Raw genomic sequence first — 17,139 nt, 5'->3', positions numbered from 1 at the left:
GGAAAAACCTATTGGAGAAGGACCTGGCTACACTTGGAAGATCCAATTGGCACCATACAGCGAAAAAGAAGAACGACTGTCATGCTGTTGTAAATTCGACTTTGACCTCGTAGACGTCATCAACGCCAGTAAAGAAATAAGAAGGGGAAGAACTATAGAACATACGTTTGCTATTAAATTTAAGAAAAAGTCAGATAATTCAGTTTATTTTGTGTTTCCAATTGTTTGCCCTTTTGTCAAGAAGGATTTTGTTGGCGTGGCAATAAACTTGTCTTGTTATCCCGTTCGTTTACATACAAATAATCCTATATCTATCTCAATTAGTATTAAGTTTTGCAAAACTCGTTCAGTGAACAAACCTTTAATACTCTGTAGTAACATGTTTCGTTTGTATACTCCGAGAAAAAATAAAATATTTATATAAGAGTTAAAAATTTAACAGTCATTCATGTAAGAGGAAACCACACGTTTTGAAAAGCGGTCAAGGACTTTTTACTCGTTGTTGTTCCCAAACCCTATTAATTAATGATGATATTGTTCAACACCGTGGTTAGCCAATCAATGTCATCTCTTCGTGATATCAGACACACTGACAAGTTTTGTTGTAGAAACGGAATAGTATGAATTCTTATTGAAATACATAAACAAAAATATAATTTTTAATCATTTGCGAAAAGACAAAGTGAGTAAGGTTTGAGCAAGAATAACCTCTCAAATTAGTTGATAGGTTCCCTCGGAATAGGGCTGTAAGACACAAAACTGCAAATTGGTACAGGGCATAACAGTACGTTTTTAAAGGCCACGCCCACTCCTCCCATAACTGTTATATAAAATCTACTAAAAGTACTACAACTCACTGAATAAATGCGTCACAAGCATTAAATTTTACAACCAAGAGGGAAAGTATAAAAATTTAGAAAATAGGCGTGGCTCCGCCCTCATTTAGAACCATTTGCAAAATAAATGCATTGGAAGAAAAGTTTCAAAATATGTCAATTAAACGTGGAAAACGTGCAAAAATTAGTCCCATAAACTCAATTGAAAAAATAAACAAATTCGCTGGCCGAGTGATCCCTTCAAAACTCCTGACGTTTTAGATTTTGCTGTATATAAAGGTATTCCAACTCAGCTATTGTATCACTCGCCAATTATAATCAGCTAAAACACATTATTTAATTTTAAGCATCGAAAATATTCTGCTTTAAACAACAAACGTGACATTGCTATCTTTGAAGTTTGGTCACCGCAAAATATAGAACTCAACACATCTATAAAAACTTCAAATGCGAATGGTAGATACATCGAAGATATGTTCACTGCTTTTATTAGCTGTGGCTCCAACAATGATACTGAAATATTAGAATTTCTTGATAAAACAAGAAATTCGAGAAATACTTCCCATAGTTCAATATAAAATTTTGCCAACACCGAAAAGTATTTGCTCTGCTTTGATTTTAGCGAGAGCGAAATGCTATATGGGGGATGAAGTCATGTGTAAAAGTTCACGCAAGTGAGGAAAGTTCTCTGATCGCCATTCACTTGGGAGTGGCCAGAAACGATTCTTCTACACATGGCTCAAGCAGCTCACTACTTCCGGTCTTTGACCAAGTATCCTCTGGGTAGCCTAAGAACATCCGTTCGAAGGCGAGCTAATGTGAGAAGGCGAAACATCCTCTACATAGGGTTGTGCGCTGGGTTTGGGACCCGCCACGTAAAAAAACTTCTTCTTCTTAATTGGCGTAGAAACCGCTTACGCGATTATAGCCGAATTAACAACAGCGCGCCAGTCGTTTAAAAAAACACCCCCAATAAAAAAGAAAACACAGCCTCGGATGAGAGACCCCCCTTTTGATGACGACCATGGCAAACGAAATAAGGACTACGATTTGAGGGCATGCACCTGGAATGTCCGGACCCTTAATTGGGAAGGTGCGGCTGCCCAGCTGGTTGATGTCCTCGCAAAAATAAAGGATGACATCACCGCCGTCCAAGAAATGCGATGGACGGGACAAGGACAGAGACGAGTAGGTCCTTGTGACATTTACTACAGTTGACAGTCATAACTTTGAAGTTGTAGATAATTTCGTCTATCTTGGAACCAGCGTAAACACCACCAACAATGTCAGCCTGGAAATCCAACGCAGGATTGCTCTTGCCAACAGGTGCTACTTCGGACTGAGTAGCCAAATGAAAAGTAAAGTCCTCTCTCGACGAACAAAAGCCAAACTCTATAAGTCGCTCATAATTCCCGACCTGCTATATGGTGCAGAGGCTTGGGCGATGACAGTCGACGTTACGAGTTTTCGAGAGAAAAATTCTGCGAAAGATTTATGGTCCTTTGCGCATTGGCCACGGCGAATATCTTATTCGATGGAACGATGAGGTGTACGAGATATACGACGACATCGACATAGTTCAGCGAATTAAAAGAGAGCTAGACACTATGGCTAGGTCATGTTGTCCGGATGGATGAAAACACTCTAGCTCTGAAAGTATTCGACGCAGTACCCGCCGGGGAAGCAGAGGAAGAGGAAGACCTCCACTCCGTTGGTAGGACCAAGTGGATCCAATTGGCGCCACGTAGCGAAAAGAAGAAACGACTGGCGCGCTGTTGTTAACTCGGCTATAATCGCGTAAGCGGTGTCTACGCCAATTAAGAAGAAGAAGAAATGCTATATTTCTTAATAGCTACTTATACTCTAGGTAATATAAATCACATAGATGATAGTAGTAGTATTATCTATGTGTCAGCCACAGTAAAGCGTGGACGGGTCCTCTAGTTTAGATATAAACTAACCTATCTATTCTACTGAAATCGGTTCAGTAGTTTCGGAGTTTACGCCAGACAGTTGTCACACGTAATTTTTATATATGTACAAAGATATGTTTGATGTAAATAGTATTCGCATGAATTGTCTGTCTCCAAAACGTGCCTTTTTGCTTATTAACAGCCACAGATTGTGTGAATGGGCATCATCATCAACAATTGAAACAAAATTATAATCTATGATGATTATATGATTATGAATCAATATTCAAATTGTGCTGTAAAAGTTGTCTACACACTTCGAAAGCAATAACATTTTTTGCGCATATACATATATGTACATACATATGTAAGTAGAATATTAAACAATTTTCCAGTCATCATTTTACGTACTCTTTACAATTACTACTAAAATTAGTAGTACTACAACATCAAGTGTGAGTTAATTCATTATAATTTGTCACCATGAGCGTAGCTCACTAATATGTTGTCGTGCTTGCATTGACCAATTCTCAGAAATCACTGAGGCGTTCAAGTAAGACGTTTGTCATTTGAACTGCACGGAGCATTAGTAAGTTATATCCGATCGATTTCATTCATTAAAAGACGTCAACGCAGTGAGATGCACTCTCTAAATGACAGCGCACAAATCCGAGCCGCCACAAATGAGAAGAAGACACCGCTTAGCAGGGGTGTTGGTAGTAAACAACAGCCGCCCCCAAATCAAAAAGTTGTTTTCATCGTTTGAGTTGTTTCTGTTGCTGTTGCATGACATGACAGTCTGTAAATTGCTAGGCCCATCTGATTACTTTTGCCTGTTCAATTTCAGTTTATACATATAAATACTTGTATATTATCTCTATAGGACAACAATCACGTTCGAGATTTCACTCCATGCAAAGTACATTTCGCCGATTATTTATATAATTTAGTTTGTTAAAATGATTTGTAATCGTATATGCACAGATATTTTACTGAGTGTTGACAAAAATCAACAGCAATTTTTCTATATAAAAGCAAAGTGATATTCCGAGAATAATCAAAGCGTTAGCGACTTTTCTAGAGGAATTTTCTTAACAAATACTCAGAACCGTCCATAAAATAAAATTATTCAGTGAAAATGCGTGCCTTCGTCGTTTGCTTAGTACTGGTGTTGTTCGTGGCGATGCTGGTCGGCACTAGCGGTAGTCCCATCGGCGATAATACTGTGCTCACTTTAGAGACAGCCGAACAACCGTTAACTTTGTTCGATGTCGACGCGCAGCAAGGACATGAGAACGAAGGCGATCGCTTGGCGCGGGCCTACGGTGGCTACGGTGGCTACCGTGGTGGTTATGGTGGTTATCGTGGCGGTTATGGTGGATATCGTGGGGGATATGGTGGATATCGTGGCGGATATGGCGGTCGTCGTGGTGGTTATTATGGTTAAAAGGAGTATAAATATACGAAACACTATAATATATCTTTAATGTGAATTGTGAAATTAAAAATATGATTTGCCATACTACAAGAATAAAATTTTAAAAAAATTATTACAATAATTTTTTTTTCTGTTATAAAATAATCACGCAATAACGTGTAAAATAAATATTATTCCACTTCAGTATCAACTAACACAATATAAAATTAAATTCCTGCCTCAGTGCATACATATTTTTAGAAGACCAAAGATATCATTTCAGAAAATTTAAACTTTTAATACAGAAACTCTGAAACTGGTAGTATGTGCTGAGTTATGTTTTTGGAGAAAACGTCTATCATTTTGGGATGATATTAATTGGTTAAAAAAAGACCCAAAAGTGGGAAGCCAAACAATTTAAAACGAGAAGCTAAAATACTCTTTACATATAATGTAAAAAAAGTTTCTTATAAGAACGCGGTTTGCATCGTTCAGTTTATATATACATAATGCTATAGTGACTCGAACTAAACCATTTCTTCGGAGATGGAACCGTTACCTTGAACAATAATCAAAATTTCAAGAAAATATCAAATTAAAAAGTTTTCTTTACAAACACTCGATTTAGACGGTTCTTCTGATTTAACAGATATCTGCTTTAGTGATCCGAACTCAACCATTTCTTCATTCTGTTTAAAAGTAAAAAAAAAAAAAAAATTCGCGAATACAAAAAATTACAGACAGACAGGCAATGCAAAAATTTACATATGTAAACAATTTCACAACCAACTTACCGTTAATGAAAAATAGCGTAAATGTTCCAAAAATCGCTGGTATTTTTATATCGAATTTATTTAGATGAGTGAAGCCACGCTTACTATTAGGTGTATTTCTTATTCGTAGTTAAACGAAAATGAGCTATCCTCCGCTAGTCTCACTGGCAGGGTCTTAAATCATAATGTTGTATACAGAAAATTAAATTTGGGACAATGTCGGAGGCCATGCCAGTTATGACACTTTATATGTTTTCGCTTAACGGCACTTGGTTGAAGTGGCGGTGGTTCGATTACGCCGATTTGCAATACTAAACTCTCTTGGGTGCCAAGAAACGCGTTTACAAAGCTTTGTTAATGTAAGTTGGATACACACGTGTTAAAAAAAGGTCAAGGACCCTCCATTCGTTGGTATTCCCAAAATGTATTACTTATTAATGATTACATTGTTTACTAGGTGACCCCGCAGGCGTTGTCCTCCGTGAAATTATGTGTTTTGAAATGAAAAGAAAGTTGAATTTATATTGTGTTAGAAATCATTTACTTGCGATTTTTCTACATTTTTTTCAATGTAACGCAGCGTACAGAGAAGATGGTTTTCCAAGTCGTGAACACGCCACGTACACCCGGCCGTGTGAAAAACCATGCCATTTCCAGATTTATGCAACACACTTCTAGCGACTATCTTTGTGTCTTGTTGATTGTCATCGCAAGTGCAATTTTCCCTGGAAACTGAATACGTTTGAACTGAAATGGCAAATCGTTGGAACTCAAAGGAATTCGTAGAATCAAGCCCCTTATATTCGATAGCTGGGTCACAATCAGTCGGGTTCCATTACATAGTTTCGGCGCCTGAAGATTGTGAAACATAATCACGACAAATCCAACTTTGAGACGCAAATGATGCTGCGGTATACCAAAGCTCTCCGAAAAATTTAGAAATTTCACACGATCGAAATTTGCCCATTTCCAATTCTTGGCGAATACGATGTAAAATGTCTTCGGCAATGTCATTTCTGTTCGTATCCCATAATTGACGCGGATTTGAAGGTGAAATGTCGAAATGATCTTCGCGAAAAGTGTGCGAACTTCAGTGGCATGCGAAGCAGCTATCACATCATCCATCGTTTGATTCCAATGAATATCATGTTCCAGAAATTGTAATTGCTGGCATGCTTCTCGAAAAGTTGCACCCACCGTACCTCGGAGAACGTTTACGAATTGCAAAAGTAGATATCCTACAAAGTGCTTCATTACAGTTCACGTATCGACCAATTTGATACTTGCTGATCTCATCTCGTTCAAGGCCAATAACCGCCATGTTGCTTTCTTTGATGACGTACTTGCAAACGTATTTGATCGATTTTACCAAACTGCAATACTGATATGAGTTTTGAATTCAACAGTGGCAAACATGGTACGATCCGTGTGTTGTCGACTTCGATATTCACTTCTCTAAATTGAATGCTGAAAGTTCTGCCATTGTCGTCTGAGCGACGCCGATACAGTGGATACTCTTCATTTCCAGTTTGCGTTTCCGAAAGAAAAGCACGTGGATAGTGTTTCGTGCATTTATTGTCAGACATACAATCAATAAAAAATTGTTTTATCCAAAAGCATGTCGAACGAGTGTTTTAGCTCGTTTGCCGGTATGGCCACCAGTATGTCGGTGCAAGCTTTTTGAATGGTCTCTACGTCTGCATAACGCGTTCCTTTCATAGGAAAATTCATTTTTCCGAAAAGGAAGAAGTCGCACGGTGCCATATCAGGTGAATACGGGGAGTGTTTAATGGTTAAAATGTGATTTTTGGTCAAATAATCGTCCTTCGAATGTTGGATTCTCAGCAATTTTTGATCTTTAGTCAATTTGTGCGGAACAAACCGTGCACACATCTTTCTTAAGCCCAAATGTTCCGCCAAAATGCTATAAGTCGATGTTTTGGAGCTGTTCAATTCCTTTTCCATGAATTTCAATACTGATTTCGGATGATTTTTGATGAATTCACGCACAGTTTCGATGTAATTTCCGGTGATCACGGTTTTTGATTGGCCCACTTGTTGATTGTCATTTGTGTCCTCACGACCACTTTGAAAACGTTGAAACCACTCGTGCACTCTACTACGGGATAGCCAATCATCGCCATAAACTTGTTTCATCAATTGAAACGTTTCGGTAAAAGTTTTACTTACCAATTTTAAAACAAAATTTTATGTTAGCTCTTTGTTCGAAGTTAATTTTCGCACCGATAACACAAACATACTGACACTTAAAACTCAATAACTTCACTTCCAATCAATGAAATGTCATTAAATTCTCACAGAACAATCGATAATCGATAGATTGGTTCTAAAGCACCAGTCGACATATAGATGGTGGGCGCTAGATTCAAAAAGTTCTGTTTACTTTGGAACACACCATGTGTTATCGAATTACTTATTATAGATAGATCTTTATTTTTTATTTTATTATATATTTTTATGAACAGTAGATCATCCAATTAAAAACGATCTGTGTCTAGTTACGATTCTATAATTTTATTTATTTATTTATTTATAATAATTCATATAACAAAAAAGAGTTTTATTATATAAATACATAAACGCAGCACTCGCTACGAGGCCTTCAGCCGTCTTGTAATTATAACTAGGTGAAAAATTCTATTTGCTGAGGGTTAGTAAAGATGTAAGTTGCTTAAATATGTTTTAACAAATCGTTGGTTTTTAAGAATCTATATACAATCATAACGTTTTTTTCTGAAGGTTCACTTAGTAGTTTTATGAGATCAATGTTGACAGAGTTGTGGGCTGTTGAGTGAAGCATCGGACAGAGTGTGAGTAAGTGTTTGATAGAAGCGGTGTCATCGCAAAGGGGGCAAATGGATGGGCTTTTACCCGATAGTAGGTGGGCGTGTGTTATGATAGTGTGTCCAATCCTTAATCGAGTATATGTCTTCATTGCGCTAGTTGGAACTGTTGACGAGTAGATTATTCGATTTCTGGCTGGGTTTATGACCGTGTAGTGATGTTTGAATGTTTTCCATTCGCTTGCGTTTTTTTGATGCCTTTTGTGCTTAATAAGGTTCGAAATGTCTTGCTTGGTTGAGACGTAGTATGTTAAGGCAGGAGTTCTGGCTACATTTTTCGCAGCGAGGTCTGCAAAGTGGTTGCCTGTAATACCGGCATGGCCAGGGATCCACATTGCTTGGATTTTCTGAGGGGCACCAATGACCGCGTCCCTGATAACTTCTATTATGGAATTGCGATTGGAAGGAGACGTTATTGCAGACATACACGATTTGCTGTCGGTACAGATGAGGAACTTTCCTTTAGTCTTTTTTGCGTAATTAACTGCATGAAGAATAGCAGCTCCTTTAGCGGTAAATACAGAGCTCGTTGAGGGGAGAAGCCAATTGCAAATAATTTCTCCTGTGGCAGTGACAACTGCTAACGAAGTGGAATTTATGGACTTGGAGCCATCCGTAAACAATAATTTCCAGCCATTATTTGTATAATTAGATTCCAGTTCAGCAAAGGTTTGTTGAAAGACTTCGTTTGGTGTGTTTTGCTTGGACAAAAACATAAGCTTATTCTGTAGGATTTTATCATTGATCAGACAGGGAGGATGTGAAGAGGTGAATTTGCTTGTTGCGTTACGTAAAATATTATTTTCTGCAGCGAAACTTAAGCATCTCGAAATAGCCGATTGTATTCTTGGAATTTTTCTTTTTTTCGTGGCATGCGTGATAGTTGTATTTAGTAATGGGTTGGTGTTCTCAGCCGTTTTCGCAAGAATTTGGAGCGAAGAATCTATAATTTTATTTTGAATAGTTGGTAAACCAGATTCAGCCATTATCGTTTTTATTGGCGAGGTTGGAAAGGCCCGGAGACTTCGCCGTATTGCGCAGTGGTATGGTGCATTTAAAAGGTTGATACTGCTTTTGGAGCAATTGCCATAGATGGGGAGCCCATAATCTATTTTTGAAGTTAGCAGAGCTCTGACAACATTGATTAGTGTGTTCGGATGAATAAATGAATGCTAAGACGAGAGATATTTAACAATTCTATAATTATTTGTTCTGCTTGATTCAATTAGATTATCTATGCTTTAAGCACCTCAAAATTAATCGTCAATTTTTTTACTCAGACTTTATGGAGTTATTGAAAAATTTACATTATATTTTATGAAAACAACAACAAAAGCAAACTGGTCTAAACTTTGTTCTTAAAAAATCTTCAAAAAGTAGTCAGGAGTAGCCAAATCTGAAGACCTTTTTTTAGACAATCAATGTCATCTCTTTGTGGTATCAGAGACCAATTACACATTCCGTCACACCGAGAGATTTTTCAATCAAAATTATATTGACATATGTTTGTTTCCGAAATACAATTCAAAAATAAAAAAGTATCCATGGAGGATGGAGTCATGTGTAGAAGTTCACGCAAGTGAGGAAAGTTCTCTGATCGCCATTCACTTGGGAGTGGCCAGAAACGATTCTTTTACACATGGCTCAAGCAGCTCACTACTTCCGGTCGTTGACCAAGTATCCTCTGGGTAGCCTAAGAACATCCGTTCGAAGGCGAGCTAAAGTGAGAAGGCGAAACATTCCCTACAAGGGTCGTGCGCTGGGTTTGGGACCCGCCACGTAAAAAACACCCCCAGTGAAGAGCTACAACCAGCCTCGGATGAGAGACCCTCCTTTTGATGACGACCATGGCAAACGAAATAAGGACTACGATATAAGGGCATGCACCTGGAATGTCCGGTCCCTTAATTGGGAAGGTGCCGCAGCCCAGCTGGTTGATGTCCTCGTAAAGACAAAGGCTGACATCACCGCCGTCCAAGAAATGCGATGGACGGGACAAGGACAGAGACGAGTAGGTCCTTGTGACATTTACTACAGTGGCCATATAAAGGAGCGCAAGTTTGGTGTAGGATTCGGGGTGGGAGAGAGACTCCGTCGCCGAGTACTATCATTCACGGCGGTGAATGAACGTCTAGCCACAATCCGCATCAAAGCGAGGTTCTTCAACATATCGCTGATTTGCGCCCACGCCCCGACGGAAGAGAAGGACGATGTGACCAAAGATGCCTTCTATGAGCGCTTGGAGCACGCTTATGAGAGCTGCCCCCGCCACGATGTCAAAATCGTGCTTGGCGACTTTAACGCCAGGGTGGGCAAAGAAGGTATATTTGGCACTACGGTCGGTAAATTCAGCCTCCACGACGAAACATCCCCAAATGGGTTGAGGCTGATTGACTTCGCCGGGGCCCGAAATATGGTTATCTGTAGTACTAGATTCCAGCATAAGAAGATTCATCAAACTACCTGGCTGTCTCCGGATCGAAAAACTACCAACCAGATCGATCATGTTGTGATAGACGGAAGACACGTCTCCAGTGTTTTAGATGTGCGTGCGCTCCGAGGTCCTAACATTGACTCGGACCACTATCTTGTTGCAGCTAAGGTTCGCACCCGCCTCTGTGCAGCAAAAAACGCGCGCCACCAAACACAAGGAAGGTTCGACGTCGAGAAGCTGCAATCACAACAGACAGCCGAACGATTTTCTACTCGGCTTGCACTCCTGCTCTCTGAGAGCACTCGTCAACAACTCGGTATAAGGGAACTGTGGGACGGCATTTCAAACTCCTTACGTACAGCTGCAACCGAAACCATTGGTTTTCGGAAAGTGCAAAAGATCAGCTGGTACGACGAGGAGGGCCGTGTCGCAGCGGAGAGAAAACAGGCTGCCTACCTCGCAACGTTACGATCGACCACTACTCGTGCGGGATGGGATAGATACCGAGAGTTGAAGAGGGAAGCGAGACGCATTTGTAGACAGAAGAAGAAAGAGGCTGAAATGCGTGAGTACGAAGAGCTTGATAAGCTGGCCGACAGGGGTAATGCTCGAAAATTCTACGAAAAAATGCGGCGGCTTACGGAAGGTTTCAAGACCGGAGCATACTCTTGTAGAACCCTCAAAGGTGATCTAGTCACTGATGCCCAGAGCATAGTTAAATTATGGAGGGAACACTTCTCCAGCCTCCTGAATGGCAGTGAACGCACAACACCAGGAGAGGGAGAACTTGATTCCCCAATCGATGACGATGGAGCAGACGTTCCATTACCCGACCATGAAGAAGTTCGAATAGCAATTGCCCGCCTCAAGAACAACAAAGCGACAGGGACCGACGGACTACCGGCCGAGCTATTCAAACTCGGCGGCGAAGAACCGATAAGGAGCATGCATCAGCTTCTTTGTAAAATATGGTCGGGGAAAGCATGCCCAACGATTGGAATTTAAGTGTGCTATGCCCAATCCATAAAAAAGGAGACCCCACAATCTGCGCCAACTACCGTGGGACTAGCCTCCCCAACATCGCATATAAGGTTCTATCGAGCGTATTGTGTGAAAGATTAAAGCCCACCGTCAACAAACTGATTGGACCTTATCAGTGTGGCTTTAGACCTGGCAAATCAACAACCGACCAGATATTCATCATGCGCCAAATCTTGGAAAAGACCCGTGAAAGGAGAATCGACACACACCACCTCTTCGTCGATTTCAAAGCTGCTTTCGACGGCACGAAAAGGAGCTGCCTTTATGCCTCGATGTCTGAATTTGGTATCCCCGCAAAACTAATACGGCTGTGTAAACTGACGTTGAGTAACACCAAAAGCTCCGTCAGGATCGGGAAGGACCTCTCCGAGCCGTTCGATACCAAACGAGGTTGCAGACAAGGCGATTCCCTATCGTGCGACTTTTTCAACCTGCTTTTGGAGAAAATAGTTCGAGCCGCAGAACTAAATAGAGAAGGTACCATCTTCTATAAGAGTGTACAGCTGTTGGCGTATGCCGATGATATTGATATCATCGGCCTCAACACCCGCGCCGTTAGTTCTGCTTTCTCCAGGCTGGACAAGGAAGCACATAAAATGGGTCTGGCAGTGAACGAGGGCAAGACGAAATATCTCCTGTCATCAAACAAACAGTCGTCGCATTCGCGACTTGGCTCTCACGTCACTGTTGACAGTCATAACTTTGAAGTCGTAGATAATTTCGTCTATCTTGGAACCAGCGTAAACACCACCAACAATGTCAGCCTAGAAATCCAACGCAGGATAACTCTTGCCAACAGGTGCTACTTCAGACTGAGTAGGCAATTGAGAAGCAAAGTCCTCTCTCGACAAACAAAAACCAAACTCTATAAGTCACTCATAATTCCCGTCCTGCTGTATGGTGCAGAGTCTTGGACGATGTCAACAACGGATGAGTCGACGTTGCGAGTTTTCGAGAGAAAAGTTCTGCGAAAGATTTATGGTCCTTTGCGCGTTAGCCACGGCGAATACCGCATTCGATGGAACGATGAGCTGTACGAGATATACGACGACATCGACATAGTTCAGCGAATTAAAAGACAGCGGCTACGCTGGCTAGGTCATGTTGTCCGAATGGACGAAAACACTCCAGCTCTAAAAGTATTCGACGCAGTACCCGCCGGGGGAAGCAGAGGAAGAGGAAGACCTGCACTCCGTTGGAAGGACCAAGTGGAGAAGGACCTGGCTTCGCTTGGAATATCCAATAGGCGCCACGTAGCGAAAAGAAGAAACGACTGGCGCGCTGTTGTTAACTCGGCTATAATCGCTTAAGCGGTTTCTACGCCAATTAAGAAGAAGAAGAATATAGTAGGCTCTAATCGTCCTAATAACAGAACACATGGTAATAAGATCGTGTATAAGAAATAACGCCTTTGAACCATTCCAAACGTCATCAATACAAACTGCCGAATTAAAAATCAAAACGAGCAATACACTGTAAAAAAAAACTAGTAAAACCAAAGTATTCTGCATTTGCCACAAATACTTTTTGCATTAGAAACGTACTGTTGAAGTAAATGCGTCAAGTATTTAAATTAACAGTGGAACACTTTTGATCAAAATACGGGGCACTGTTGTAGCAAATACTTATACATTTATGTTAACAGTAGAAGTATTTGTGATTAACAGTAATTGCTCTTATTGGTACCTAAAACTTCGTGAGACTGAAATTTTTGCAAAAAAGAAGTTTTACATTCCTGACAAATCAAAAAAATTTCATGATTATTATATCTATATATATTTTTAAAATAAGCAGTATTGTATTCTTTTTTTTAACATAGTAATTCATTTCATACAGTACCCCTTTGTATCTCACACTTAAAACTTCATTTCCGATTGAAAATTTGGTACATAAATTCTGATAAAATTCAAGTTTTGAAAAATCTATTGGTGAAAATTTTTTGCAATCCACAAGATCATTTTGGAAAAAACTGTTTTCAAATAAATAAGAACAGAATTGGAAACAGTGCTTAGTAGCTAAAGTAAGGGAAATATTTTTTCGGGGTGTTATATTATTTGCGTATTTTTTGAATTCGGCGTGTTTTCCTTCGAATCTAAAACACCATAAAAATTTAAGTGGGTCCAGTTCTTTGATACAATTAAAATAATGGACCATAAAGTGGTGTTTTGGTTTTAATTTTTCTTTAAAGCCTGTTGTATAAAATGTATGGTGATCGACAATTAAAGCACGTAGCTCATTCAAAATATTGTCACTGAACTCCTCATCCATAACAATATCAACAATTTTAATAAAAGTTATTAAAAATTTATGTACTGAATAAAATACATCCAAATAGTTCGAGCTGCAGAACTAAATAGAGAAGGTACCATCTTCTATAAGAGTGTACAGCTGCTGGCGTATGCCGACGATATTGATATCATCGGCCTCATCACCCGCGCCGTTAGTTCTGCTTTCTCCAGGCTGGACAAGGAAGCACAGAAAATGGGTCTGACAGTGAACGAGGGCAAAACGAATTAGCGCCTGTCATCAAACAAACAATCGTCGCACTCGCGACTTGGCACTCACGTCACTGTTGATAGTCATAACTTTGAAGTCGTAGATAATTTCGTCTATCTTGGAACCAGCGTAAACACCACCAACAATGTCAGCCTAGAAATCCAATGCAGGATTGCTCTTGCCAACAGGTGCTATTTCTGACTAAGTAGGCAATTGAGAAGAAAAGTCCTATCTCGACAAACAAAAACCAAACTCTATAAGTCGCTCATAATTCCCGTCCTGCTATATGGTGCAGAGGCTTGGGCGATGACGGCAACCGATGAGTCGACGTTACGAGTTTTTGAGAGAAAAATTCTGCGAAAGATTTATGGTCCTTTGCGCATTGGCCACGACGAATATCGCGTTCGATGGAACGATGAGCTATTCGAGATATACGACGACATTGACATAGTTTAGTGAATTAAAAGACAGCGGCTACGCTGGCTAGGTCATGTTGTCTGGATGGATGAAAACACTCCAGCTCTGAAAGTATTCGACGCAGTACCCGCCGGGGGAAGCAGAGGAAGAGGAAGGCCTCCACTCCGTTGGAAGGACCAAGTGGAGAAGGACCTGGCTTCGCTTGGAATATCCAATTGGCGCCACGTAGCGAAAAGAAGAAACGAATGGCGCGCTGTTGTTAACTCGGCTATAATCGCGTAAGCGGTGTCTACGCCAATTAAGAAGAAGGAGAAGTCTTAATTTGAGCCTTCGTTAAAGGATTACTTAAACTTTTGACGTGAGATGGACCATAAGCAAATAATTTTTTTCTATAGTTAAACGCTTCCAAAGCAAAATATTTCTTCTGATATATGAAATAATCTAGAACTTTTGGAATATTATATTGAGCGACTCCTAAAAATATGTCGTGCATTACATCACAAGCCCTATTGTCTGTGACATGAAAAAAAGATAGGCTGTTCCAAATAGAATTTTCTTTGACCGAATTTAGTTCTTTGCTACAACATTTCAATTCCTTTGAATAACTAGCTTTATTGCTTGCGTGATTTCGAAACTTATACAAGTTTTGAAAATATCTATTGCATTTCTGATAAAAGCATAAATACTTAAAAGTAGTAATTGGAGTTCGATGTAAAATCTTAAGATGGTTAAAAAGATTTTCAAATAATATAAATTCATTTCCGCATATAGAGCAAGTATGAGTGGGTCTTTCTTCAAGTGCATTTTTATTGAACATTATTAAGCTTGTTTAAAATATTTTCAATTTTGGGAAAATTTTCCTTAAAGGAAATATCATAAATATATCGTTGAAGGAAAACCCACACATATTTGCTCTTTGCGGAATATTCAATGTTGAATACAGAAGACACTTTTACAACTAAATCTATAGCCCTAATTAAGCTACCTACTTTATATTTAATGTTGTCAACACAGACATAGAATTCCTTTAAGTTTTGAGTTGGGTTATTACTGCATGTAGTAAGTTTATAAGATAATAATGCCTGCAATCTAAATAAAAAACCTGAAATTAATAACAAAAATTACACAATAATCGACATTACTTGCAACAAGTGCTCCAAGCATGGCGTCGTAATACGTCAGGTTCAGTTTATCTTTTATTAATGAATGGAAAAGCTCTTTCGTTATTGCTTCCTCAACGCTTTCAATTTTGTTAAACATTAGATCTGATTTTCCAGGAAACATAGTGTCAAAATCAATATCAATCAACTGGTACCCATTGGAATCGAAATATCGTGGCCATTCCTTAAAAATATCTTGAATATCAAATTTAGCAAGTTCTTTAATTCTATCTTCTGAAGTTTCTTTCCACGACACGCATATATCTTCAGGAATATTGTGCTGTAACCACTGTTTTATTTTATTAAGTTTAGCGTGGCTCTCATCATTTACACCGGCAACTTTGAAAATTTTTAATGGAGCTTCATTTTTCAACTGAGCTTTTCGCTTATGCAAGCTGTTAAAGTATCTATCATATAATTTCCCAGTTGTGTTTTTTTTTGTTTGTTCTGGGTACGTAATACACCGATTCTTGTTCTTTAGGAAACACTTTGACAATCTGTTCGGCAACAGTTTTCATGGTGATCGGGGTCATTTTAATATCACGTATTAAGTAATTATCCACAATAATGCAAACTATTGCAGATTGGTCACTTTCTTGGAGGCAACCACAGTTTTCGTACTTCTTTATTATGTCTTTACCTGCTACTGTTTCTTTTAAAACCTCTTCGATGTTGGGTTCGTTGTTTGGGGATGTTGAAGGTGTGCTTGCAGAGCTCAGCCAGCTTTGAATGGATGAAAGGTTTGTTATAGTTCTATCACCACTACAGCACGTGAGCATATCGCTTTCTAGTTCGATATGCTCACATTAATTTAAATAATTTATAAGCGTGTTGTAAATGTGTGCGAAACCCTCAATGTGAAAAATTAAACGGAAGTTACGCTGAATTTTTAAAATGATTTGCTTACATTATTTTCTAAACGCCATTTTTGCAAGTTGTACCGGAAATTAATTTGTCCGCAATTAGTTCTCTGGCATTAAAAATTTCGTCAATGTCGTGGGAATGGATCATCTGCAAAATTGCTACACTCTTTAAACCTACATTTTTCGTTGTAGGGGACTCATCTCCCAACGGACATTTCTCGGCAAATAACGACAGCTCAGTTGATGGTATCAACTCCTCACTCATAGTGTAAACTAAAATGCACAAAAATTGTTTTTAAACACATATTTTTGTTGAAATAAATGTGTATATAAACCATGACATACCTGCAGAGTAGGCTTTTCGCAAATGTCGTCTTTTATATAAAAAAATCACTGGGGAAGTCCCTTTTAAACAGCCTCCGTAAGCAGCGGGCGACGCGGCAGGCACACTAATGCAAATGCAAACTATGTAAGCTCCTTTTGCGCAGCTTCACTAAACGCGAAATGTCTTGAAGTAATCACTTTCACTTAAATTAATACTTTCAGCACATATATTTACCTATAAAACCCAAATTAAAGTATTTGCGCACGCAACACGTGTTTCTGTTAGAATGATCGATGGAAAAATGTAAGCGTCAACTTCCCTGTCATCGTATGGAGAAACAGTAAAAAAAAATGCGAAATGGTTGTGACAAATACTTTTACATTTAAAAAACTGTAACCAAAAGAAAATTAAATACTAAACCTTTAAAACAACTATTTTTATATTAGATTGTAATAAGATGATTTTTAAAAGCACAGCCGCTTTTGATTCAAAAGTGCCGCATTTAAAAAAAGTATTTGAATCAAGAGCAAAGTATTTCCGTCAAGAGTTTTGCTGTTGAAACAAATACTTTTGTTTTACTGCACTTTAACTGCAGAAAGT

The 17,139-nt window shown here is 39.1% G+C and overlaps 2 protein-coding genes across 2 annotated transcripts; one reads left to right on the top strand and one right to left on the bottom strand.

Annotated features, from left to right (window-relative positions):
- Positions 1–3,652: 3,652 nt before the first annotated feature.
- On the top strand, positions 3,653–4,299 carry LOC126756454 (TATA-binding protein-associated factor 2N-like). Its single transcript, XM_050469523.1, has one exon. It carries the CDS (start codon positions 3,888–3,890, stop codon positions 4,194–4,196), a length of 309 nt encoding a protein of 102 aa, XP_050325480.1. The 5' UTR covers positions 3,653–3,887; the 3' UTR covers positions 4,197–4,299.
- Positions 4,300–4,824: 525 nt separating this feature from the next.
- LOC126754933 (uncharacterized) lies at positions 4,825–16,479 on the bottom strand. The gene is made up of 4 exons (XM_050467153.1): positions 16,393–16,479; positions 15,334–15,640; positions 15,095–15,293; positions 4,825–4,855 (listed from the first exon to the last, which is right to left on the bottom strand). Exons 1-4 carry the CDS (start codon positions 16,477–16,479, stop codon positions 4,825–4,827), a joined length of 624 nt encoding a protein of 207 aa, XP_050323110.1.
- Positions 16,480–17,139: the final 660 nt, after the last annotated feature.

The sequence above is a fragment of the Bactrocera neohumeralis genome, chromosome 4 (genome assembly GCF_024586455.1).
Source record: "Bactrocera neohumeralis isolate Rockhampton chromosome 4, APGP_CSIRO_Bneo_wtdbg2-racon-allhic-juicebox.fasta_v2, whole genome shotgun sequence".
NCBI lineage: Eukaryota > Metazoa > Arthropoda > Insecta > Diptera > Tephritidae > Bactrocera > Bactrocera neohumeralis.
Note: the sequence above shows the minus strand (reverse complement) of the source record. Positions and strands in the feature narration are given on the sequence as shown.